This window comes from Elephas maximus, chromosome 4 (genome assembly GCF_024166365.1).
Source record: "Elephas maximus indicus isolate mEleMax1 chromosome 4, mEleMax1 primary haplotype, whole genome shotgun sequence".
NCBI classification, from domain to species: Eukaryota; Metazoa; Chordata; class Mammalia; order Proboscidea; family Elephantidae; genus Elephas; species Elephas maximus.
In genome coordinates, this window is record NC_064822.1 from 166,366,526 (window position 1) to 166,392,460 (window position 25,935).

At 38.4% G+C, this 25,935-nt stretch overlaps 2 protein-coding genes across 4 annotated transcripts in view; one reads left to right on the forward strand and one right to left on the reverse strand.

Moving 5' to 3' along the window:
• Positions 1-3,004, reverse strand: part of DEPDC4 (DEP domain containing 4) — a 44,096-nt gene extending 41,092 nt beyond the window's left edge. The window contains exons 1-2 of the mRNA XM_049884151.1: positions 2,771-3,004; positions 86-497 (exon numbers count right to left, since the gene is read on the reverse strand). Of these exons, the coding sequence (XP_049740108.1) occupies positions 86-497; positions 2,771-2,906 (548 nt within the window). The 5' untranslated portion in view covers positions 2,907-3,004. The remainder of the gene's footprint in view (positions 1-85; positions 498-2,770) is intronic.
• Positions 3,005-3,167: 163 nt separating this feature from the next.
• Positions 3,168-25,935, forward strand: part of SCYL2 (SCY1 like pseudokinase 2) — an 89,993-nt gene continuing 67,225 nt past the window's right edge. For 2 of the 3 annotated variants that reach the window (XM_049884143.1, XM_049884141.1), the window contains exons 1-2: positions 3,168-3,256; positions 20,429-20,633. In XM_049884143.1, coding sequence (XP_049740100.1) covers positions 20,457-20,633 — 177 coding nt within the window. In that variant the 5' untranslated portion in view covers positions 3,168-3,256; positions 20,429-20,456. Of the gene's footprint in view, positions 3,257-3,447; positions 3,778-20,428; positions 20,634-25,935 lie in introns of those variants that run through there. The other variant, XM_049884142.1, reaches the window with a different exon arrangement.

The following is a 25,935-nucleotide window of genomic DNA, read 5'->3' on the forward strand; positions in this document are numbered from 1 at the left end:
AAAGCATAACATTCAAGTTTAGTGCAGTGAAGGCAGTTCTGCCAGGGTCTAAACAGTATATTACAGTATCTTGGTTAACACTAACCTTGAAGGTTCTTTTGCTTTTGTGTCATCAGTTAACCCATTCTCCACATCCTTTTTTCTCTTGCCAAAAACATGAGATGACTTACTGCCTAGAAAACGGTAAAGACTGCTGTTTGAATCTTCAAATACCAAATCTTTTTCATTTTTGGATGGTTTCACTCCTACCGGTTCAAATACTTTATGATCCATTAGAACTTGGCAAAGACGAACTCCTTTAAGACGAGAGATGTCGGTGCTACTCAGGCATATATTTTGCATGAGATGACTTAATACTACATCGACAGCATCAGAACCAGTAAAACAGTCTTTGTATGTTTGTAAATGATGCTGTCTTCTTTTTATCTCCACTTGGGTATGAAGGGAGTGAATAATACTATCCCAGACCTGAGTAGCTTGAAAAGGACCAGAGAATCCTGAAAAACAAAATTAAACATGTTTCTCATAAATTTCCACAACCCAAATATTTGTAAGTTTTTCAGTGTTGACAAATTATTTTTTTTATGGTATATATACTGCCAATTTCTTTCTTAAGTTTCTTCATCTCCCATCTTATGTAAACCATAATATACTTACTAAAGTTGCATTATAAAGTTGTCTGCCAATAAAAATAGAGTCAACCTGGGAAAATGCTTTACGGATGTGAAATATATTATTAAGAACTTACATACCCTTAACATTATTAACTAGTCCAAACCCCCAAAAAACAAATCTATTGTCATTTAGTTGATTCCTACTCATAGCGGCCCTATAGGACAGACTAGAACCGCTGCACAGGGTTTCTAAGGAGGGCTGGTGGATAGGAACTGCCCACCTTTTGGTTAGCAGCCAAGCTCTTAACCACTGTACCACCAGAGCTCCCTGATTAACTAGTAGCTATATTTAATCTTGAAGACTATTTCAGGACACATTTAAAAGGAACTCACACACATTCAGATTCTTGGTTATTACAGAGTTGTGGCTTCACTAGGCTCTTTGTTTTTTCCTTTTCTTTTGTCTCTTCAACAGAGATTTAGGACAAGGAGCTGAAATAAAACTAATCAATTTGTCTGTCGGCCATTATAGTTTAAAAAAAAAAAGTTTGCTGAGGAATAATGAAAACTTAGAAACAAAATGTCCATCAACTGGGGGGTAGTTAAATTATGGTACAGCCTTACCATGGAACACTAGGTATCCATTAGGAAGAATGAGGTAGAGCTGTGTTTATAGCATGGAAGGGTCTCATTAAGTAGGGGGGTGGGAGCCCAAGAAACCAAACAAACAAGGAGCTGAGCTGAACAATTTGTATACTATGAAACACTTATGTAAAAATGAATTCCCAACCTACGTATACAAATACGGAGCACTGGTGGCGCAGTGGTTAAAAGCTTGGCTGCTAACCGAAAGTTCAGCAGTTGGAATCTATCAGCCGCTCCTTGGAAACCTTATGGGGCAGTTCTACTCTGTCCTATAGGGTTGCCATGAGTTGGAATTGACTACTTTTTTTTTTTTTTTAAACCTACAAAAATGTAGATAAATAGTAAGGCAGAAAGATCTGGAAGGATGAACTCCAAACAATTAACCTCTGGAAAATAGGGTTATCATGGTGGTTGACGAAAAAGGATGTTTAATTTTCATTCTATATAGTTCTAAAATTTTATAACATGTATGTATAATTTTGTGATTAATTTTTTACTGAGGTATAATTCCCATACCATAAAATTCCCCTTGTACACTTCAAAGTGTACAATTTAGTGCTTTTTAGTGCAGTCACAAAACTGTGCAACCATCACTGTTATTTAATTCCAGAACATTTCATCACTCCACAAAGAAACCCTGTTAGCAGTGACTCCCCATTCCCCTTCCTCTGGTGTATTTTTGATATTTAATTTTTTTATAAAAGAATGCAAGGGAAGAAATCAAAACATCTAGAATGTTGTGTCTAGATTTTTTGGAGGGTGGAATCTAAGAATTTATGCTATGGATGCCTGGGCTACGGATAACTGCAAGAGTACACAATTTTACAAAAGTCTGATGTTTATGACAAAAATGACAAATAAAAAACCCACCCTCAAACTCCTTTTGTAACAGAAGCTGCTCCTCTGCGCACCCTTTGATATACAATCCCGAGACAATGTGGACAGTGCGGAGATGGAGAGGACCAGGATGAGAGACAAGGGAGGGGGAGATCTGAGCAGCGAAGACAAGGGTATTGTCTGTGGACCACTTACCTCTCTAGTCTTCATTAACAAACAGGCTAAGTTAAAAAAAACAGTCCTAGGACTCAAAGAACTTACCATCTAGTACTTTAACTCGTGTGACAACTGGTTTGGTGGGAGTTTTGGTTTTTTTTTGGTATAAGCGTAACTTGGTGACCAGCAGCCTCGGAGTTATCTGGGATCTTATTAGAAATGCAGGATATCAGACCCTACTCCTGACTTAGAACCTGTATTTTAACAAGGTCTCAAGTGATTCGTATATGCATTAAAGTTTACGAAGCACTGCTTTCGTGGATTCCCCAAGTACACCACCAGGATAAAGCTCCTGAAAAGGCCAAGTCTGGGCTTCCCCCCTCCAGGACGGGAGAGAATAGGTGGGCCAGGAAAGGGGTGGGACCCAGAATCCGGAGGCGCAGAGTCCAAGTCACCCCCTCCCTTCTGTCAGCTACCCGGCACCTTCACACACATTTGGCTAGGATCTACAAGGCTACCTGTCCTCCTTTTCCGATAGAAGCCACCTCCAGGGCTCACGAAACTTCGCCCGCTCCGTCCTGGGCCAGGAAGCTCGCTCTGACTGCCAAGGCTGCGGAAGCGCGGAGTCAAAATAACCGCCATCAGCTCGCACATCGGCCCGGCCCACAGTTCTGTAACCCCGCCCCCACCTGGAGTCCGGGGGCGGAAACCGAGGAAAGTTCGGGGGCCGCCCCTTCCGAGCCAGCCGGAAGTGACGTCATGCCCTGGCCGCCAGGTCTTTCGTTCTTCTTTCCCCTACCTTGCTGGTCGTCCCCTGTCCCTCCCTTCCTCTCCCTCTTGTCTTCTCCGGCTCCAGCTTTCGCGGCCCTGCGGGTGGAGGAGGCAATGGAGTAAGCCGGCAGTAGCGGCCAGGCGCCGAGGCTGAGCCAGTGCAGCCAGGCGGTGTTGGGGGGCGGGGGGAAGCGAGCTCCAGCGCCGCCCCTCCCAGGAGGTGAAAGAAAGAGGTGAGTGTCTGCCCCCGGCCACCGAGCAGCCTCTCGGCGGCTGCGCTCCCGCCTGGACGGCCTTGGCCAACAAGGAGGGAATAGGGAAGGACCCGCACTCGCGGTAGGCCTCCGAGGGCGGTCCCCGGTGGCGACTGTTGCCTGGTGACGGGCCTGCGGGCGGCGAGTCACAACCGAGGGGCGGCGGGCTTCGGCGTGAACGCGGACTCGGGGAGCAGCGAGCTAGGGGAGTGGATCCGAGAGGCCCGAGCCCCCCGAAGAGGCCTTGAGGTGACGGGAGACCCGGAGCCGGAGTCATCTGCCGGAGAGGGAGTCTCCCGCGCCGGCTCAGGAGCTCGGGTTACTCTAGTGATCTTAGTTCCCTTTTGGGAAATTGGACACTACTCCAGGACTGGGTGAGACAGCTCCCCTCAGTTCTGAGGTCCGCCTCTGATAACCTGGGTTACTAACAAGAGCCCTGTTGCCCGGCGTCCTTCTCTGACAGTAGCTGTAGCTCTCGAATGGAAGGTATTGGGTGTGAGGTGAGTGGGGCAGGTGTTTTGTTAAGAATAAAACCCCCCTTGGTGGCATCCGCTCTCATGCTTCTCTAAGCGGGGAAGAGAGGATGGAAGATTTAGGCAACTTAGTCACTAGTGACTTATGTCAGTAGTGACTTAATTGTAAATTGCAAACTACTTTTTTGTAGATCAAATTCAGGAATTCTGTGTATGACAACATTTTTTTTTTTTTTTTGCCCTGAATTGGATTCTGTGACTAAGAAGTTTCCTAAGTAGCATGCCTCTTTATTCTGGAAAATTATCGGTTTAAAGAAAATGTTTCACATGGCATGTCCCTGTAAAATATGAACCTGTTCTGGTGATAGTATGAAAGTCAGGTGCTTTCTTTTAGACTTTGTGAGCTTTTTTGTCTTATTCTCTTATTTTTTTTGTATAAATATTCATTTTTAAAACCATATTTATGTATCAGCTGTGTGTATAAATAGAATTCTGTTTTGAGACAACATGAAATTGTAGTCATAAAGGACGCTTTCTGGAGATTTTGTAAAGAAAAGGAACCTAATGGAAGGCAAAGGCCTCCATTCTGTTCTGATCCAGTTTACACACATGTAGAAACCTGTTCTTTTGTCTCTAATATCCATAAACACCAAATAAGTACGGACACATTGTGTTTACATAGAATGGAATATTTCTGTACAACTTGACCGTATAATTTAAAATAACTATTCATACTCAGGTGTTTGAAACTCATGATCTACCCCTCAAGAAAAATGAAGTCCTCTTACTGTGTTTAGCTCAGTGATTAACATTGCCCCCATCCCCTTCTATAGGAGTAAAAGTTTGACAACTTCCTGTCTCTCATGCCTCGTAATCTCTTATGATTTCCTATTGATTTTGGCTCTTCAGTATCTCTTAAATCTTTCTGTTCCTCATCTTTACCACTACAACCCTAGTTTCAGCCAACACCATCATTCATCTGAACTACTTCAGTAGCCTGCTAATTATGGTCCACCTGCATCTACTCTGGCTCCTGCTGCAGTTTTCCACACCAGATTGAGTGATTTTTTTCAAAATGCAGATCTAATCACATGGTCTTCATGTTTAAAACACTTAAGTGGTTTCTCATGGTTTTTAAGGTAAAGATTAAAATCCCTAACCTGCGCTATGAGGTCAAGCCTTTCTGGCATTCCCCTTTTCCCCTCCATCCTGTCTTTCTTTTGGGTCTTATGCCTCAGGTACACGGGTTTTGCTTACAGTGTTCCCTCTGCCTGGAAATGCTCTTCCTTTCCCTTTTTTTTTTTTAAGTAATATTTTATTGTGTTTTTGGCAAAAGTCTACCCAGCAGGTTAGGTCCCATTTGACAGTTCCCACTCAAATTGTTCAGTGACATTAGTTATATTTTTTACAATGTGTCAGCATTCTCTTTAACTGTGTTCCGGTTGTTCCATTTCCAGTACTCTAGTTTCCCTGCCCCCTTGTCTTCTCATTTGTGCTTTGGAGACCTTTTGGCCTCATACAGATGGTTTTTTAGTAGAGCAGTAATCTTGCAGGTAACATCCTTTATTTTGTGTGCCAGTATGCTATTTCAATAAAAGGTGATCCTAGGGGATAAATTCAGTTCAAGGTTTAAAGAATGTCTCGGGGTGGTAGTCTTAGGGAGTCCTATGGTCTCAACTGATCCGGCTAGTTTGGCCTTTTTTAAGAATTTGAGATTTGTTCTACATTTTTCTCCCATTCTATGGGACCATCTATTGTGACCCCTGTCAGAATGGTCAGTGGTGGTGGTTGGATACCATTTAGTTTGTCTGGTCTTGGCATAGATGAGGTCATGACTCGTGTAGGCTATCAGCCTTGTAGTCTTCTTTTTTCACTAAGATTTTGGTTACCTTCTTACTCTTTTGTCCTGATGGTTAGAGACCAATAGTTGTATCTTAGATGGCTGCTTGTAGGTTTTTAAGACCCCAGACACTACTCACTTCATTAGGATGCAGAATATGAATTTGTAAACCCTATTATGCCAACTGACTGAGTTGTCCTACTGAGTTGTCCCATGAGACTATGGTCGTAAGCCTTCAAACCTAGAAAACCAATCTCGGAAGGTGTTTGGTTACGTCTGAGGAGTATCTGAAGTTGTGTCTTGAATATATGTTCCTGCACACACATATCTGTATTTATACATACATATACATACTTTGGAGCCTTGGTGGTGCAGTGGTTAAGAGCGTGGCTGCTAACCAAAAGGTCGGTGTTTCAAATCCACCAGCCACTCCTTGGAAACCCTATGGGGCAGTTCTAATTCATCCTGTAGGGTAGCTATGAGTCGCAGTTGACTCGAAGGCAACAGGTTTGCTTTTTGTTTTTTCGTACATACACATCTGTCTGTTCTCACATACGTATGCAACTGTCCCTACGCATATACCTATATGCCTATACCCATCCGTATGGGATCATACACTGGTTTTTCTGTCTTCATTGGAGAGTTGTTGCCCATCTTATATCTGTCAAATTCTTTAGTACAGGCATCCTTTTCTCTTGAGCACCTCTCAGGGACATCATTTTCTTTGTTCGTGCTGTGCTCACTTTTCACTTAGTTAATGCCTACTCTTCATTCAGCTCACTTCAGGAAGAATTTCTTGATTAGGGTACCATCCAGTGCCATCGAGTTGATTAGGGTAGATTCCCCTAATTATATGTTCTCATAACATTGTTGCAGGGTTGCCATATTTATTAATACTTGTCGAGCAAGTAACACCTGTTACCACCTCCAGGGGAGAATTCCCATCGTTGGGGATAGTAACCCACCCCATATCTTGCAGATGTCAGCATCACCAAGAAAGACACGACTCACACACAGACATTGGCTGGAACAATGCTTTACTCATATAGAGAAGAGATAGAGTGAGGTCAGCTTTAGTAGTGCGTGTTGGTCCCCCATGGCCAGTGGATCTCCCTCTGCAGCTAGTGCAGGGAGATGGTCTGCATGCACCCTTCGTATGCCCTGTTTCCTTCCCACTGGGAACAGATAAAAGTAAGGTTGGCCATATGCTGTACAACACGCACACTTAGCAATTCCTGAGAATGTTGACATTTGACATGTGCTCTGAGCAAGAGGGGAGAGATGTGCTGATAGGTCACCAAGTCTTTTGGGATGTATTTTGGGTCCAAACATCTGGGGAAAGAGAAAGGGAGTCAGCCCACACTGTTATCTCATCCAAGAAGCCAGGCCAATGCATCTGGACCTAAGCACAAGGTTCGTTTGTGGGTCACAGGGAAAGGCAGCAGGTCGCGATTGGCTTACCCTCTTCCACCATACTTAATAATAATGAGGTGTTCCTTATCTTCTGATACTGTGTAAATGCTTAATATATGTTTCATTAAATGAATGGATTCACTGAATGCTTGCTGAGTTTGCCAAGCATTGTACCAAGCATTTTGCATGCATCATCAACTTTACCCCTCACAAGACTAACTTGAGGTATGGGTGTCATTTTTCCTTTTCATAATTACTAAATAGAGTTAGGGAGAATAGTTGATGGTTATGGAGATAGTAAGAATTAGAACTGACCTTGGAACTCAGGTTTCCTTGCCAATGAAGGTTGTGTACTTAATGATGTCACAGTTAATTCTCACACTTTGCTGTGAATCAGAATCACCCAGTGAGCTTGCTCAAAGTAGAAATACCCTAACTGCACCTTTATAGATTCTGGTTCCAAAAATTTGGGATAGTAGATAGGCATCTATATGGTTTAACAAGTTACCCAAGTTATTTAGATGTTCACCAATGTTTGAAAACCATTGTCTTAGACAATACTTTGGTGCTTCATGAGTTTCAGTTTTCACACATTATACTACACTGTAGGTTTCATACTTTTGCAAGTCAGGGAAGAACTGTAGACATAAGCGTGGTGTCAGTGGTCAGTTAGTCTAGTTTTGTACCCAGTTATTTCCTCTCCTCCTTTTCTAGCTGGAGGGGCTGAATAGTCAGATGCTACCGCTTCTACAGACTCTTCTTTTTTCTTTTTAAAATTAAAATCATTTTAAAAATTTGATTGACTTCCTATATTTTACTAATTACATGGACTAGGAAAAAAAAAAATCAAACCCATTGCTGTCAAGTTGATTCCAACTCATAGCAACCCTCTAGGACAGAGCAGAACTGCCCCATAGGGTTTCCAAGGAGCAGCTGGTGGATTTGAACTGCTGACCTTTTGGTTAGCAGCCGAACGCTTAGTCACTTCACCACCAGAGCTCCACATAGGTCTAGAAGTGCCTCGAATTTAATTTCTCCTCAGATATTACTTACTGTTCAGAGTATTAATTTGGTATTTAAGTATGTGTTGCCTTGTAATTTCTCGTGTTGCATTTTAAATCTTATTGTACAATGGCTTTAAGTTTGTACCAGTGATGGAATTAAATGTTACTTCTTGTTTCTTCCATTGCACCTCGCATGGTGTCTTCTACCTAGTGGGTACCCGGTACAATTATGTGTTTCACGTCTGTACATTGCTAAGTCTTTTCAGTTTTTTGTTTATTACTAAAAATCAGTCTTTCCTTCTATAATCTCTTCTAGCTTGACTGATAATACTTTTTGTAGTTGAAAAGAGAATGATTATACGCAGCATAATCTTTTTTCTGAATAAGATTAGACTTGATTTCTGTATAGGCCAAAAGAATAATTTAAACCATTTTTCAGCAACTACTCTTTTAAAAACTACCAGTAATCTCTGAGTATGCCCACAAGAAAAAAAAAAAAATGTATTTTGTGAATGTATCTCTTCATCATCTTCTTTAGATGTAAACAGATAAGCACCACAAATAGAAGTGTGAGTACAAAGTTTTTCCCCAAATTTGAAGAAGCATTTTACTAAAAGTATTTAATGTCATGTAAACCTAATCCTTATTTTGAGTTATAAAATTTCATTTTCTGAATACTTAACTGAATAAATGATGGAGTGATAGTCATTTATTTTCAATCATTTGCATAGAAATTTCAGACCCCTTATGCTGCTTTAATGGATAAAACAAACTGTTTTGAGCTTATTTGTACTATTTTTTTTGTAGTCAATGTTTATTTGTGCTTTTGAAAGTCTAATCTCTGTCAGGTGCCATGAGACTAAAAGTGAATAGACAATTTCATTGTCAAATCTAATACAGTAGCCTCCTTTTTATTTGCATTACAGTATTTGCAACAAAAACGCAGACTAATTCTAACTTTTTAAGGTTTTATTCTCCAGAAGTATGGGACTTTTTTTTTTTCTTGCAGTTGTGTTATTCTGAAAATTCAGGAAAGTTTTTTTAAGATAAATATAATTTTACCCTTTATATTCCTGCTATATCTAGAGTTCATGAGCAGGCAGAACTGAAAGAACTGCCAGTTTTTGCCAGCTACCTGTCATCAAGTTCTGTAAGACTCAACCCACCCTCTGCCAGGTGCATGTAAAATCTAGTATTACAACAGGTTCACCTACTGATTCTCCTGAAAGCCAAGTGATGGCTGAGCCACATGGTAGAGAGATAACTATCCTAGGATCATACTGAAGCTGCACCAAATCTTATTTTGCCTAAAATTTAGAAGGGGGGGATGTTGAATTTCAAATGAATTCAAAGAAATAGTATACAGGAGGAAATGGCTTACATGAATAAACATTTCTACTTTATTCTTTAGGAAATGGGCTTATTTCTTTATTCACTTAATCAAATGAAAATTTAAAAACCTGTCATTTGGACTCCAGATTTCTTACATTAGCTATTGCTAATAATTCAAAATCTCATTTAAGTTCAGTTCCTATTTTGCTAGCTCATTCATGTAATACTGTCCTTGGCTTTCTAATATACATATTCTTGGATCTCCTTGGGTGACCTTTTTCAGGCCCAAAATCTTAAGTACTGTACTGCCTGTAAGCATAGTGCCAAAATTTTTGTCTTCAACCTAGATGTCTTTTCAAAGTTTTTTGCCTGCATACCAGAAAACATACTAGGTACTTCCATGTGCCTGTCATTCAGGCAACTTAAATACAATATATCCAAAATTGAATTCTTCCTCACTTAAATCAAAACAAAACAACCCCTAATTATCTCGTATATCCTTCCTTGGCAAATGACTTCACCCTCTTCCACCTACACTCTAAAATTGGAGATGAGGGGGTGGTGGTGTTAGTTTGTCCTTTTCTTTTATCTAATGGGTCACTAAGTTCTTTTAGGTTACTGTGTGCTTATTTCTTAATTTTGTCCTTTCCTCTTCCTCACTGCTACTTCCTTAATTCAGCAAACTTCCTATCCCTCCCCTTTATGATTTGTTTTAAAATGTTAAATATAACACATAAAGAAACATGCATAAAATAGTTTAATATGTAATTATAAAATAGAAATCCATGTAATTAGAACCTTTGAAACACCTTCTCTCCCCACCATCTCTTCCCTGTCTTCTCTGTCCTTATTTCCAATTGGCCTTTTCTCTGGAGCAGGAGAAAGATGGTGGCAATCTGCTTCTGTAAAGATTGTTGTTGTTAGCTGCCATCGAGTTGGCTCTGACTCATAGTGACTCTGGGTACAACAGAACAAAACACTGCCTGGTCCTGTGCTATCCTGACAGTCGTCATTATCCTTAAGTCCATTGTTGCAGCCACTGTGTCAATCCATCTCATTGACGGTCTTCCTCTTTTTCACTGACCCTCTACTTTACTAAGCGTGATGTCCTTCCCCAGGGACTGATCCCTCCTGACAATATGTCCAAAGTATGTGAGATGTAGTCTCGCCATCCTTGCTTCTAAGGAGCATTCTGGTTGTACTCCCAAGACATCTGTCAAGATTACAGCCTTTGAAACCCTATGGGCAGTTCTATTCCATCCTATAGGGCCGTGATGATGGCAATCAACTCAATGGCAACAGGTTTTCCTCCGGAGGTAACCAGTATCTTGATTCTTTTGGTATTTTCTTACTTTGTATACACTCTTAAGTTATATATAATTACTCAATTATATATCAGAGTTCTCCTCAGTTTTGCCATATTCCTCCCCATCACCCCTAGTATAACTTTCACTCTTCTCGATGAAGTGATCATTTTACTGATGCCTAAAACCCTTCTCTGCCTTCTCACAGCTTTATATCATACTAATTATTGCTCTTTGTGATCTTGTTTTATTAATTTCATTTGCCATACTTTCTTTTTTCCCTCCAGCTTTTATCTGAACTGCTGTTTTTACTTTTGTGTTTTTACTCCTATACTTCTCCCACTCTCTATCTAGTTCACTGATGTTCACCTTAAAAAAAATTTGCAGTAAAAGATATATAACAAGCAAACAAGAAATTTATATAACAAAACATTTACCATTTCAACCATTTCCATGTGTACGATTCGGTAACATTAATTCCATTCACCATGTTGTACAGCCATCACCATTATTTGTTTCTAATTTTTCTATCACCCTTACAGTAACTCAGTGTCCCTTAGGTAATAAATCCACATTTTCCCCCTCCCACCTGCCCCTGGTAACCAGTAATAAATACTGATCTCTATGCATTTACCTATTCTAGTTATTTCATGTAAGTGGGATCACATAATATCTGTCCATTTGTATCTGACTTATTTCACTCAATGTAATGTTTTCAGAGTTCCTCCATGTTTAGCATGTATCAGAACTTCATTTCCCTTTATGGCTGAATAAAATTCCTTTGTATGAATATACTGCATTTTGTTTATCCATTCCTCTATAGACAAGCATTTGGGTTTTCCCACCTTTTGGCTGTTGTGAATAATGCAGCAATGAACATTGGTGTACAAGTGCCTGTTCGAATCTTTGCTTTCAAGTCTTTTGGGTATATACCTAGGAATGGAATTGCTGGGCCTTATAGTAATTCCTAGGAAACCCTGATGGCATAGTGGTTAAGTGCTATGGCTGCTAACCAAAGGGTCGGCAGTTTGAATCCACCAGGCGCTCCTTTGAAGCTCTATGGGGCAGTTCTACTCTGTCCTGTAGGGTCGCTATGAGTCAGAATTGACTCGATGGTACTGGGTTTGGTTTTGGTTTATAGTAATTCTTCACTCAGTGAGATGAAGATCAAAGACTACAGCCTTCAGTATGGATTACACTTCAACATAAAACAAAAATCCTCACAACTGGACCAATAAGCAACACCATGATAAAAGGAGAAAAGATTAAAGTTGTCAAGGATTTCATTTTACTTGGATCCATAATCAATACCCATGGAAGCAGCAGTCAGGAAATCAAAAGATGCATTGCGCTGGGCAGATCTGCTGCAAAAGACCTCTTTAAAGTGTTAAAAAAGCAAAGATGTCACTTTGAGGACTAAGGTATGCCTGACCGAAGCCATGGTATTTTAATTTGCTTCATATACATGTGAAAGCTGGACAGGGAATAAAGAAGACCTTTTAAGAAGAATTGACAACTTTGAATTATGGTGTTGGTGAAGAATATTGACTGCCAGAAGAACAAACAAATCTTTCTTGGAAGAAGTACAGCCAGAATGCTCCTTAGAAACAAGGTTGGTGAGACTTCATCTCATGTACTTCGGACATGTTATCAGGAGGGACCAGTGCCTGGAGAAGGACATCATGCTTGGTAAGGTAGAGGGTCAGCGAAAAAGAGGAAGACCGTTAAGGAGATGGATTGACACAATGGCTGCAGCAGTGGGCTCAGAGACAGCAACAATTGTGAGGATGGCACAGGGCTAGGCAGTGTTTTGTTCTTTTGTACCTAGGATCACTATGAATTGGAACTGACTCGATGGTATCTGACAATAACAACATAGTAATTCTGTGATTAACTTTTTATTGTTTTTAGTTGCTGTTGAATTGGTTCCGACTTGTAGCAACCCCATGTGTGCAGAGTAGAACTTCATAGGGTTTTCAAGGCTGTGACCTTTCATAAGCATATTGCCAGGCCTGTCTCCTCAGGCACTGCTGGGTGAGTTTGAACCGTAAACCCTGACTCTTAACCCACTTAGGGACTCCTTAACTTTTTGAGAAACTGCCAAATTGTTTTTCACAGTGGCTGCACCATTTTCCAGTCCTACCAGCAGTGGACGAAGGTTCACATTTCTCCACATCCTCACCATTGTCTTTTTTCTTTTTATCATTTTTCTGATAATAGCCATCCTACTTGGGTGAAGTGGTATCTCATTGTGGTTTTGATTTGCATTTCCCTAATGACTAATGAAGTTGAGCATCTTTCAGGTGCTCATTGGTCATTTGTAAATCTTCTTTGGTGAAATATCTATTCAAGTACTTTGTCCATTTTTTTTTTCTTTTTTGTCTTTTTTTTTATTGTGCTTTAAGTGAAAGTTTGCAGCTCAAGTTAGTTTCTTATACAAAAATTTGTACACACATTGTTATGTGACCCTAGTTGCTCTCTGTAATGTGACAGCACACTCCTCTCCACCCCAGTTTTCCTGTGTCCATTCAACCAGCTCTCCTTTTGTCCATTTTTGATTGGGTTGTTTGTCTTTTGGCTGTTGAGTTGTTGGGGTCCTTTATATATTCTGGATATTAAACCCATATATCGGGTGTATGTTTCCCAAATATTCACTCCTATTCTGTAGGTTGTCTTTTCACTTTGTTAATAAAGTCTTCGGTGCACAAAAGGTTTTAATTTTGATGAAATTTATCTATTTCTTTTGTTACTTGGGCTTTTGGTGTCATATATAAGCATCTGTTGTTGAAAATTAGGTTGTAAAGCATTACCCTTGTGTTTTGTTCTAAGAGTTTTATGGTTTTAATTCTTATATTTATGTCGTTGATCTATCTTGAGATCATTTTCATATTTACTGTGAGATAAATGGATCCAGCTTCATTCTTTTGCATGTGGAGATCCAGGTGTCCCAGAACCATTCATTGAAGAGGCTAGTCTTTCCACCATTGAATGAGCTTGGCACCCTTATCGAAAATCAGTTGACCATAGATGTGTGGGTTTATTTCTGGACTCTAAATTATATTCCATTGGTCTTTATGTTCATCATTATACTGGTATCATACTGTTTTGATTATTGCAAGTTTTGGTGTATTTTGAAATCAGGAAGTGTGGGTCCTCCTACTTTTTTCTTCTTTTTCGAGATTGCTTTTGCTACGTGGGGCCCCTTGTAATAGGGTTGTTATGAGTCAAAATCAACTCAGCAGCATCAGGTTTGCTTTTTTTTTTTTTTTTCATAATTCCTTATAAATTTCAGGATTGGTTTTTCTATTTCTGCAAAGAATGGTATTGAAATTTTGACAGGGATTACATTGAATCTGTAGATAGCTTCCTCTTTAAAGACATCTCTAGCATTACTGCTTTGGGAAAGCATTCGTTCCTCTTCTTTGTGCTCCTGTAATACTCTGTGCCAGTGGCATTTTATCATTCTGTAGGCTAATGGCTGTGGCTGGTTTACTTGTCTCTTTTCCCTTGAATGGTAAGGTCCTTTAGGTCTTTTTTTTCCTTTATCCCCTCTCCTGTTTCTTATATGTTATCAGGTACGTTGTAGATACTCAAGTAATGTTAGATAAATTACCAGATGAAATTTCATGTCTATTCACTACCTTGTACATACAAGTGTTGAATCCATTTGGATGACCAATAGGTATCTCAAACTTCAAATGCCCACTTTGAAAATACCCTTTGTTTTCATATTGAACTATTTGTAGTTTTCAGATATTCCCTCCATGTCTTCGAACGTAGTAGTCCTTTCTGAAATGCTTCTTCCCTTTTATCCCTGCCTAAAAAACACTTCATTTTTGATCCCATCTTCCTGTTCCCATAGGATGGTACAGCTGATTGCTGTACCTATTTAATGTCTGAGTCTGCTATTATACTGTGTCCTGAGGGTAGAGGTGTGCTCCCTTCATATCTGTATCTGCAGTGTATAACAAGGTGCATGGCATGTAGTATATAGCTAGTCAGGCAGAGTTAGAGGAATGGGTATGTAAGTTTTAAATGGGGTTTTTGTACCTCTTCGCTCCCCTGTCAAAATCAGCAGCAGATATTCATGGAGAACAACTTGGCATAGCAAATAAATATTTCCATAATGCCAATAGCAACGTTTTCTAACTGCTTACAGGAGTGCTGCATTAAATTAAAAAGGGAAAATGAATCTGTTTCCAGTTTCAGAATTTAAATCTTTAATAGAAGGCAGTAGATTATATTTACGTAAATACAATTTAATTAACAGATAACCGGAAACAAACTATCGTTACTTTGGTCCAGTGGTCTTCAAATGTTTTTGTTTGTGTGTCCTCTAAATACTTTTGAAAGGCAGTGTACCCCTTTCTATATAAATTGATGTCGCCTAAATTTTTTCGTCAAAAAAGTTTTTTGTTTCACTGATTTTTCTCTTTCATTTCTCCATGAAATGGATTATTAAGTTGCATCAAGTTGTGTCTGTTTGATTTCTGCTCTTTATTTCTTTCCTACTATTTATTTAGAGTTTAATTTCCTTTCCTAACTTGCTCTGGTGGAAGCTTAGGTCATTGGCTTAGTTATCACTGCTATGAAAACAGAAATACCACAAGTGGGAGGCTTTAACAGAAATATATTTTCTCACTGCTTAGAAGCCTAAAAGTCTGAATTCAGGGTGCTGGTTCTAGGGGAAGGCCTTCACTCTCTCTTGGCTGCGGGGGAAGGTCCTTTTCTCTTTTCATCTTCTGTTTCTTGGTTCCTCGGCGATCTCATGTGTGCCGTCTGTCTTCTCCATCTCTGCCTGTTTGCCTGATGCTTGCTCAGTCTGCTCTTTTATATCTCAAAAGCGATGAACATAACCTTTTGGTGATTCAGTTATTTTCTGCTTTGAGTTTTTTGTTGATACCATGTGTTTTCATTAATAGAAACATTCTGAATCAGTTGCATATGTCTAAATTTTTGGTAGGTAGTATGAATTTTTTTTCTTGCCCCCTCCCGCAAGCCTACCCTAAGTATTTAATGGTACATATAAAGTACCACTAATTATATCCCGCCGTCCCTGCCGGGGTCTGTTGGTACATATGGGTAACAAATAAAAATTTTCAGAATACATATTTTCCCTACCCGGAATTCAGACACCTCACAAAATACCCTGCGAAAGCAGTAGTTTGCAGCACATGCCTGTTTCTTCAGCGTCAAACAGTCACAAAAGGCCCCTGCCTTGTGGCAGCACTCACCGTCAGTGGTACGGCAGCTTCCCAGTAAACCCAAGGCTGAAAAAGTTCATGGTTGCCTATGTACCGCTGGGCAGCAGAGGGTTAGGGCATACCCTACACTAATACACTCATTAACATAACAAAGATATCCATTCCCAAATGGGATTATAACCACAGGTATAGGGGTTAGGATTTACAGCACATATTTTTTTGAGGACACAATTCAAATCAAATTGCAAATCAAAGTGCAAATCATTAATTTGCACTTTTCTTGTTTTCCTAATGTAAACATCCCACCAAGCAGTGCTTTATTTGCATCTCATGAATTTTTCATTTTCATTCACTTCAGGATACTTTTAAATTTTATCTGTGATTTCATCTTTGGCCCTTGGATTATTTAGAAGTGTTGTTTAATTTCTAAATATTTGCAGTTTTTCCAGATATTTATGTATTACTGATTTCTAGTTTAATTTCATTGTGGCCAAAGAACATATTTTATTTGATTTCTGTATTTTTTAATTGGCTGAGACTTGTTTTATGGCCCAACGTGTAGTCTATCTTAGTGAATGTTCCTTGTGCATGTGGGAAGAATGCATTCTGCTGTTGTCAAGTGAAATGTTTTAGATCAGTGATTAGGGTTTAAGTCAGATTGTTTGATAGGGTCATTCGAATCTACATCCTTAGAGATTGTCTATTTGGTCTGTTACTGAGAAAGGAGTGTTGAAGTCTCCAGTGATAACCGTGGATTTGATTATTCTTCCAGTTCTGTCCATTTTTACTGCATTTATTTTGAAGCTCTCATATTTAGGATTGTTATGTCTACTTGATGAATTGACAGCTTTATTATTATGAAATGTCCTTCTTTGTCTTGAAGCCTAACTATTCTGTCTCTTATTAATATACACCTACTCTTCACTTATTGACATGGTTAAGTTCCAAAGACCCGGTCATTCTGTGAAGATCAGTGTTATGGGAAAATGTAGGATGACTGTGTCATTACATACCTGCCAAATTATATCATTACGTAACTGCCAAGTTATGTCATTACATAACTGCCAAACCACTGAGAATCATGGCGCAACCAAGTCGACACATAACCTTAACCATTACAGCCAGCATTACTCTTCGTTTCACACCTTGGTATTTGTTAGTGCCAGACGTATGTTGTTAATGCACAAAATAGCCAGTAGTTTTTTTTTACTATTGTAAATGTGGAATGTCGGATAACAAGATGGTAGTTGAGGAATAGGTATAGTCACTTCAGCTTGATGTGTATTTCCCATCCTCCTACTTTTTAGTCATCTGTGCCTTTGTATTTATAGTGGGTTTTTTCTAGGCAGCATGTAGTTGGGTCTTGTTTTCTTAATCCAGTTTGACAGTCTCTGCCTTTTAATTAGAATTCTAAATCATTTACACTTAATATAATTATTGGTATGGTTGGTTTTAAATATTCTTATTGTTTTCTATTTGCCCCATCTGTTCTTTGTTCATTTCTTCCTCTTTTCCTGCTTCCTTTTCCTTTTGTTTTAATTGAGTTTAAGATTCCATTTTATCTCTACAAGTGACTTTTTAAGGACAGTGGTTAAGAGCTTGGCTGCTAGTTGAAAGGTCAGCGTTCGAATCCACTAGCTGCTCCTTAGAAACTGTATGGGGCAGTTCTACTCTGCCCTGTAGGGTTGCTATAAGCCATAATTGACTTGAAGACAGCTTGGTTTGGCTTTTTGGTTTGGTTTGGTGGTGCATCATCTGCTAACTAAAAGGCTGGTGATTCGAATTTATTCAGTGACTCTGCAGGAGAAATACCTAGCAACCTGCTTCCACAAAGATTATAGCTAAGAAAACCCAATGGGGCAGTTCTGTGCTGTCACATGGGGTCTCTATAAGTCAGAATTGACTCGATGGCACCCAGTGACAGCCACATTTACTTTTTATTTATACGTCTTTATTATCTTAGCTGTTACTGAAAGGTTTAAGATAAACCAAAAAAAAAAAAAAAAAAACCTGTTGCTATCGAGTCAATTCTGACTCATAGCGACCCTATAGGACAGAGTAGAACTGACCCATAGGGTTTCTAAGGAGTAGTTGGTGAATTTAAACTGCCAGCCTTTTGGTTAGCTGCCAAACGCTTAATCACTGCGTCACCAGGGTCCAAGGGTTTATAATATGTACCTTTAACTTACCATGATCTACTTTTCAATGATATTATACCACTTCACATATCCTGTAAGAATCTCTCAAAAATATACTTCCATTTCTCCCTTCCTATCCTTTGTGCTGTTTTTGTCATGTTTTACTTCTCCATATAAACCCCATGATACATTTTTATTATTTTTGCTTTAAATGGTCAGTTATCTTTTAAAATTGTATAGCATGAGTAGTCTTTTGTATATCCACATAACTACTATTTCCAGTTGTCTCCATTCCTTTTGTAGATCCAACTTTGTATCTGATATTGTTTTCCTTCTATTTGGAAATTCATATTCCATTTTTCCCGTTACATTTTCCTTTAAATACTTGGACACATAGCTTTTTAATGGCTTTGGAATTCCGTAGTGTATCATTTTGGGGTCTGCTTTTATTGACTGATTTTTTTCTTGATTATAGGGCACATTTTTTTTTTTGCTTGTTATGTTCAGACTATTATAGATTACATGCTCAACATTGTGAATGTTACATTGTTTGGTATCTCATATATATATTTTTTTCTTTCCTGAGCACTGAGTTTTGTTCTGGTAGGCCATTAATTAACTCACAGTTCAGTTTTGTCATTTGAGGGTTTTTTCTAGTTTGTTAGGGCAGGTTTAGAATAGCTCTAAGTCATCGTCCTTCTGGGGTTTCTACAGAATTCTTTTAGTGATCAAACTGAATGATTTGTAGTCCCATGTGAACTGTGGATTTAGTCAGCTCACAGCTCTCTTCTAGTTGTTCCTGCCTGGTAGAATTTCACATTATAGGGGCATATCTTAGCATTTAACAAAGCATCAAGGGGACTGCTATGCAAATTTCTGGGGCTCATATTCAGTGTAGCTCCCTTTGAAGTTCTATTTTAGCACTTCCAGCCAGCTCAGCCTCCCTGAATTCCAGTTTGTCTTCTCAACTCTGGGACATTGCAGTTTGGAATTCTGCCCCGTGCAAGTTGGTGTGGAATGTGACTCCAAGCAGAAAGCTGGCTGGATCGTAGGGTTCACCTCGTGAATTTTCTTCTCACTGGGATCACAAGCCTGTGCTGCCTGTTTCCAGTGTTTGAAACCATTTGCTTCATACGTTTTGCCCATTTTTCTAATTGTGTAAGATGAGAGGGCAAATTCAGTCTTTGTTCCTCCATTAGGGCCAGAAGTTAGAATAATATTTTTAAGTATATAAAATAAAATGTATAGGATTAAAAAAAACTATTTTGAAAAAATTTTTAAAAATCTTGATAACTATAATATGGCAGTATATATGCTTAGTGCATTAAATAACAAAAGCTAGTATGGGACCTAATAACTGCTCTAATTCTCTCTGAATTCTTGACCTGACTTCACATTAGAAACTGCTACCTTAAAACCATCCATGCCCATATATCCCCTGAAAAGCCTTAATGCTATTCCAGAAATATGAGAGCTCTAGTTTGAAGAAAGCTATCTTTAGGCAGGAAATTTAGTCTTTCTTAATTTACCAAATGAGAAAAGCCTAACAATTACTAATCATTAGTAATAATTACTGATTATTAAGCTTATGAGCAATTACCAATTATTAATAATTAGTTGTTATTATGAGTAATTCATTGTTAGGAACAACTAATCATTAATAACAAAACTGTGTAAAACTTAAAATATTTTATGGCCTTATGCTTGTGCATGTTTTATTGTCTATTTGCCATCAGTTCTGCTTTCCTTTTAGAAAATATCTTAAATGGTCTCATCTTTAAACAGCGATTATTCTTTTAATAATTAATAATAACTTTATAAAGTAAGAATTTATTGTTTAGTATAGCATCAGGTCTTATATGATTAGTTTTAGTGTGAAGTAAGATTCAGACCTTCTAAACTACTTTTAAATCTTTGATGGGTCTGTGTTATACAGTTGAGTAACCCTCATTTTCTTACTTCATGTCAGTATCAAGGGTGAGTATATATCATCTTTTCCTGGTCTAAGGAGCCTTGGTGGTGAAGTGGTTAAAGTGCTTGGCTACTAACCAAAAGGTCGGCGGTTCCCCAGCCACTCCATGGGGAAAGATGTGGCAGTATGCGTCTGTAAAGATTTATAGTCTTCGAAACCCTGTGGGGCAGTTCTACTCTGTCCTGTAGGGTCACTATGAGTCAGAATCAACTTGATGACAGTGGGTTTTTTCGTTTATTTTCCTCCTAGTCTGTGAGAACTGAGGTTGAAATGAACAATTTGGTTCCTAGACTTAAATTTGCACTCAAGTATTTTAGATCTCTGATAAGAAAACCTGCATATGCCCTTCATTTGTGTAGGATGATTTTGTTCGTTGTTTTGGGATATTAAGCTTTTCGGACTAAATAATATTAAGTGCTTAAACGTGTAAAAACAAATGATCAGTCCTCCCTTATTCCCCTGTGTTTTTAGGTAACTATAACTACCTAATACTGCAGCCATGGAGTCCATGCTTAATAAGTTGAAGAGTACTGTTACAAAAGTAACAGCTGACGTTACTAGTGCTGTAATGGGAAATCCTGTCACCAGAGAATTCGATGTCGGTCGACACATTGCGAGTGGTGGCAGTGGGCTAGCTTGGAAGATTTTTAATGGCATAAAAAAGTCAACAAAACAGGTAAGGCTTAATTCAGAGTCAGTTGGGAAAAACATATATTCTAAGTAATACAAAGTGCATATATGCATTTTTATGTCAAGAAATGGTAAAAGTAATGAGTTCTTTATTCCTCTTGTTTCATCTTCTGAATTAATACAAAGTCAAATGCTTTCAAGCATACCGTGAATATTCTGGTTACAGTTGACATACCATCTCATTTGTAGTTTAAGCACTTAATAAAATAAACATGCCACTTGAGCAAATGAGTATGTTAGATTGTAATATTTAGCAAAGTATAGATTTTAGGATGAAATTGATCATGTTTCTTAAATATTCTTTTCATATTTGTCAATGAATTATTGACCAGTTAAACTTACAACATTATGTCTTTAATACATTCTTATTACCTCTTTTCTTCCATGGCTTTGTAGAACATAGACTTCAATGATATTCTTTGTGTTTAACCTGCTGGATTTTACCAACGTGAGAAGATAAGTTTGTGAGATATAATGAGGTGTTTTGACATATGTTTGTTTTAAAGTATTTTAAAACTGTTTTTTTGGATAAGAATATTTGAATGAGTTGCAAATCTTTTTTAAAATTTGGCTTGAGAGACCAACAGATGGTTCTTAGGAATTTGGAGGATTATTAATTTTACTAACAGCTGTATGTTGGAATTGTTAAAGAAGAGAAAAATTTCCAGGTTTAAACCCTCTATAGAAATACAGGCCTTAAAAAAAGATCACTCTTTCTAAAAGTACTTTTACTTCCCTTGAAATAAACTATATGAATTGTAATATTACACATATTTCCCAATGACTGCCATAATCAATTGTGAGTATGCATTATTTGCTACTTTTCCAAAGTCATCTTATTTACTAAACAAGTGTATGGAAAACTAAATTGGCTTTAGTTATGCTTTTTGAAGTCAGAATCTTGGTCCTGTGATAGGCTGCTAAAATTTGGTTTGTACCTGACTTGTAAGTCTTGTTTTTATTGCTATTAGGTAGGAAGTCTTTATGAGGTCCAACGTTGATGATTTAAGTGAATGTTTATGTTCTGCATCTTAAATTTTGATCGATTTAAGTTATCTCTTTTGAATATTTATCTTTCAGTTCACCAAGAGCCAATTCAAAAGAGTGTGTGGTTAGTTGAGGATTAAGTACTTAAAAAGCCATCCTTGAGGCCATGAAGTTACATAAATAACATAAATGACCAACCTCCAATACTAGCACGATTGACCCATTGTTTGCAGCCACTGTGTCAGTCTGTGTTGTTGAAAGCCTTCCTCTTTTTCATTGACCCTCTACTTTACGAAGCATGGTGTCTGTCTTCAGCGTCTGGTCCTTCCTGATAACATGTCCAAAGTATGTGAGATGAAGTCTCTCCATCCTTGCTTCTAAGGAGCATTCTGGCTATACTTCTTCCAAGATAGGTTTGTTCATTCTTCTGGCAGTCCATGGTATATTCATTCAGTATTCTTCGCTAACACCATGAATCAGAGGCGTCAGTTCTTCTTCGGTCTTTCTTATTCATTGCCCATCTATTCCATGCATATGGAGGTGACTGAAAACACCACGGCTTGGGTCAGGCACATCTTAGTCCTTAAAGTGACATCTTTGTTTTTTTAACACTTTAATGAGATGTTTTACAGCAGGTTTGCCCAATGCAATACGTGATTGCTGCTTCCATTGGTGTTGACTGTGAAACCAAGTTAAATGAAATCCTTGACAATGTCTATCTTTTCTCCGTTTATCATGATGTTTGCTTATTGGTCCAGTTGTGAGGATTTTTGTGTTCTTTATGTTGAGGTGTAATACATACTGAAGGCTGTAGTCTTTGATCTTTATCAATAAGTGGTTCAAGTCCTCTTCACTTTCAGCAAGCAGAGTTGTGTCATCTGTATATCGAAGGTATTTAATGAGTCTTCCTCCAATCCTGGACATGTTCTTCTTCACAGAGTTCAACTTCTCAGGTTATTTGCTCAGCATACAGGTTGAATAAGTATGGTGAAAGGATACAACCACGATGCACACCTTTCTTGAGTTTAAACCACGCAATATCCCCTTGTTCTGTTCGAATGAGTGCCTCTTGGTCTAAGTACAAGCTCTGAATGAGCGCAATTAAGTGTTCAGTAATTCCCATTCTTTGCAACGTTATCCATAGTTTGTTATGGTCCACACAGTTGAATGCCTTTGCATAGTCAATAAAACACAGGTAAACATCTTTCTAGTGTTCTTTGCTTTCAGCCAAGATCCATCTGACATCAGCAGTGATATCCCTTGTTCTCCAGCCTCTCTTGAATCCAACTTGAATTTCTGGAAATACTCTATGTGCTGCTGTAACTGCTTTTGAATGATCTTTAGGAAAATTTTACTTATGTGTAATATTAATGATATTGTTCAATAATTTCTGCATTTGGTTGGATCACCATTCTGGAGAATGGGAACAAATATGGATCTCTTTCAGTTGGTTGGCCAGGTAGCTGTCTTCCAAATTTCTTGGCTTAGACAAGTGAGCGCTTCCAGTGCTGCATCCCTTTGTTGAAATACCTTGATTGGTATTCTCTCAATTCCTGGAGTCTTGTTTTTACCAGTGCCTTAAATGCAGCTTGGACCTCTTCCTTCAGTACCGTTGGTTCCTGATCACATGCTGCCTCCTACAGTGGTTGAACGTCGACCCATTCTTTTTGGTGCAGTGACTCTATGTATTCCTCCCATCTTCTTTTGACACTTCCTGTGTTGTTTAATATTTTCCACACAGAATCCTTCAGTGTTGCAACTCGGGGCCTGAATTTTTTCTTCACTTCTTTCAGCTTGAGAAATGCTGAGTATGTTCTTCACTTTTGGTTTTCTAAATTCAGGTCTTTGCACATTTCATTATAATACGTTACTTTGTCTTCTCAAGCTGCCCTTTGAAATCTGTTCAGCTCTTTGACTTCATCAGTTCGTCCTTTTGTTTTACCTGCTTTATGTTCAAGAGCAAGTTTCAGAGTCTCTTCTGACGTCCATGTTGGTCTTTTCTTTCTATCCTGTCTTTTTAATGACCTCTTGCTTTCTTCATGTGTGATACCCTTACACAACTAGTCTGGTCTTCGGTCATTAGTGTTCAATGTGTCACATCTGTTCTTGAGATGGTTTGTATATTCAGGTGGGATATACTCAACATTATACTTTGGCTCTCGTGGGCTTGTTACTAATTTTCTTCAACTTTAACTTGAACTTGCATATGGAGGGCCCTCACCTTGTTCTGTTGATATTGAACTTTTTTTTATCATCTCTTTCCACAGATGTAGTTAATTTGATTCTTGTATATTCTACCTGGCAAGGTCCATGTGTATGGTCACCATTTGTATTGTCGAAAAAAGTATTTGCAATGAAGAAGTCATTGGTCTTGGAAAATTCTGTCTTGAGATCTCTGGTGTCACTTCTGTTATTAAGGCTGCATTTTCTAACTGCTGTTCCTTCTTTTTGTTTCCACCTTTCATGTTTCAGTCATCAGTAATGATCAATGCATCTTGACTGCATGTTTGATCAGTTTCAGACTACAGAAGTTGGTAAAAATCTTCAATTTCTTCATCTTTGCCCTTAGTGATTGTTGTGTAAATTTGAACAACAGTCGTATTAACTGGTCTTCCTTGTAGGTGTATGGACCTAGACCAACAGCACTGTACTTCAGGATAGATCTTGAAATGTCCTTCTTGATGATAAATGCAATGCAATTCCTCTTCAGTTTGTCTTTCCTGACATAGTAGCCCATATGATTGTCTGGTTGAAAATGCCCAATACCAGTCCATTTCAGCTCACTAATGCCTAGGATATTGACATTTATGTGTTCTATTTCATTTTTGACGACTTCCAGTTTTCCTAGGTTCATACCTCGTACATTCCACGTTCCGAATGTTAATAGATGTTTTCAGCTATTTCTTCTCATTTTGAGTCTTGCCACATCAGCAAATGAAGGTCCGGAGATCTGGGCTTCATCCGCATCATCAAGGTCAACTCTACTTTGAGGGGGCATGTCTTGCCTAGTCATAATTTGAGCACATTCCAATCTGAGGGGCTTATCTTCCCAAAGTATGTTAGACAGTGTTCAACTGCTATTCATAACATTTTCACTGGCCGTTTTTTTCAGAAGTAGTTTGCCAGGCCCTTCTTCATAGTCTGTTAGTTTGAAAGCTCTGCTGAAACCTATCCACCAATGATGACCTTGCTGGTGTTGAAATTTCGGTGGCAAAGATTCTAGTATCAAAGTAACACGCATGCCACCAGAGTATGACAAACCAACAGATATGTGGTGGAACACACATGGCTATTCAAAATTCAATTAAATAAAATTATATTCAGTTCCTTTGTTGCACCAGTCACATTTCAAGTGCTTAATAGCCACCTATGGCTAGTACTACTATATTGAACGGTGCACATGTAGAAGCTTTCTGTCATCACAGAAAGTTCTCTTAAACAGTGGTGACCTAGAGGAATTGGAGGAAAAATAATGGAAAAGGTACTGTTGTTAGTCTTTTTTTTTTTTTTTATAAGCTAATATTGAAGTGCATCTTTCTTATTCTCTCACCCTTTCTTGATCTAGCGTACATTGTATTTGATTGCAGTCCTGTTCTGTTAGCAGCGTATGTATCTTAAATGTGACTTCGAGTTTGGGGTAAATAACAGGTTAGTGACTTTGGGCTAGAGGGATGCTCATACATTGTTTTAATAGTTAAAAACATGAAATTGTTTTCTGTTGCTGCATGACAGTGAAATGAATACCTTGACGTTTTAGCCATTATATTTAAAGTTTCTTATTTTCCTTCTCCCCCAAAGCTTCATTTTTTAAATGTGATTTTTGAGAAGAGTATCATGATAATTTCAAGGAAAACAAAAAACAAAAAACCAACATTTCCAAAATAAAGAAATCCTTATGGAAGTAGTATTTTCAAGATTTGCATACCCTATTAAAGGTTATCAGTGCATTTTTTTCCTAGAGTTATTTCAAGCTCACAGTAGTACATGATGAGTTGTAGTTATAATTTTCAGATTATTTGTAGCTTTTGACTTTTTAAATGTTATTATTTGAAGGCCCCAGAGAAGAGTATTAATAACAGCAGCTACAGAACAGATAAAAATTTTTATTTGTGAAACCTGTTGTATATCAAGATAAAGAGTTGGTAAATAAAAATTTACTTGTATGTCTGGTAGCCTCACTATACCTGATTGGACATCTGTACTCCTAGTCAGGCTTTATGCTTCCAAAAACCGATTTCTGTTGGTTTTTGATGTTTTTGTTAATATGAGAGTTAAATAGTTAATATGAGAGTAAAACAGAG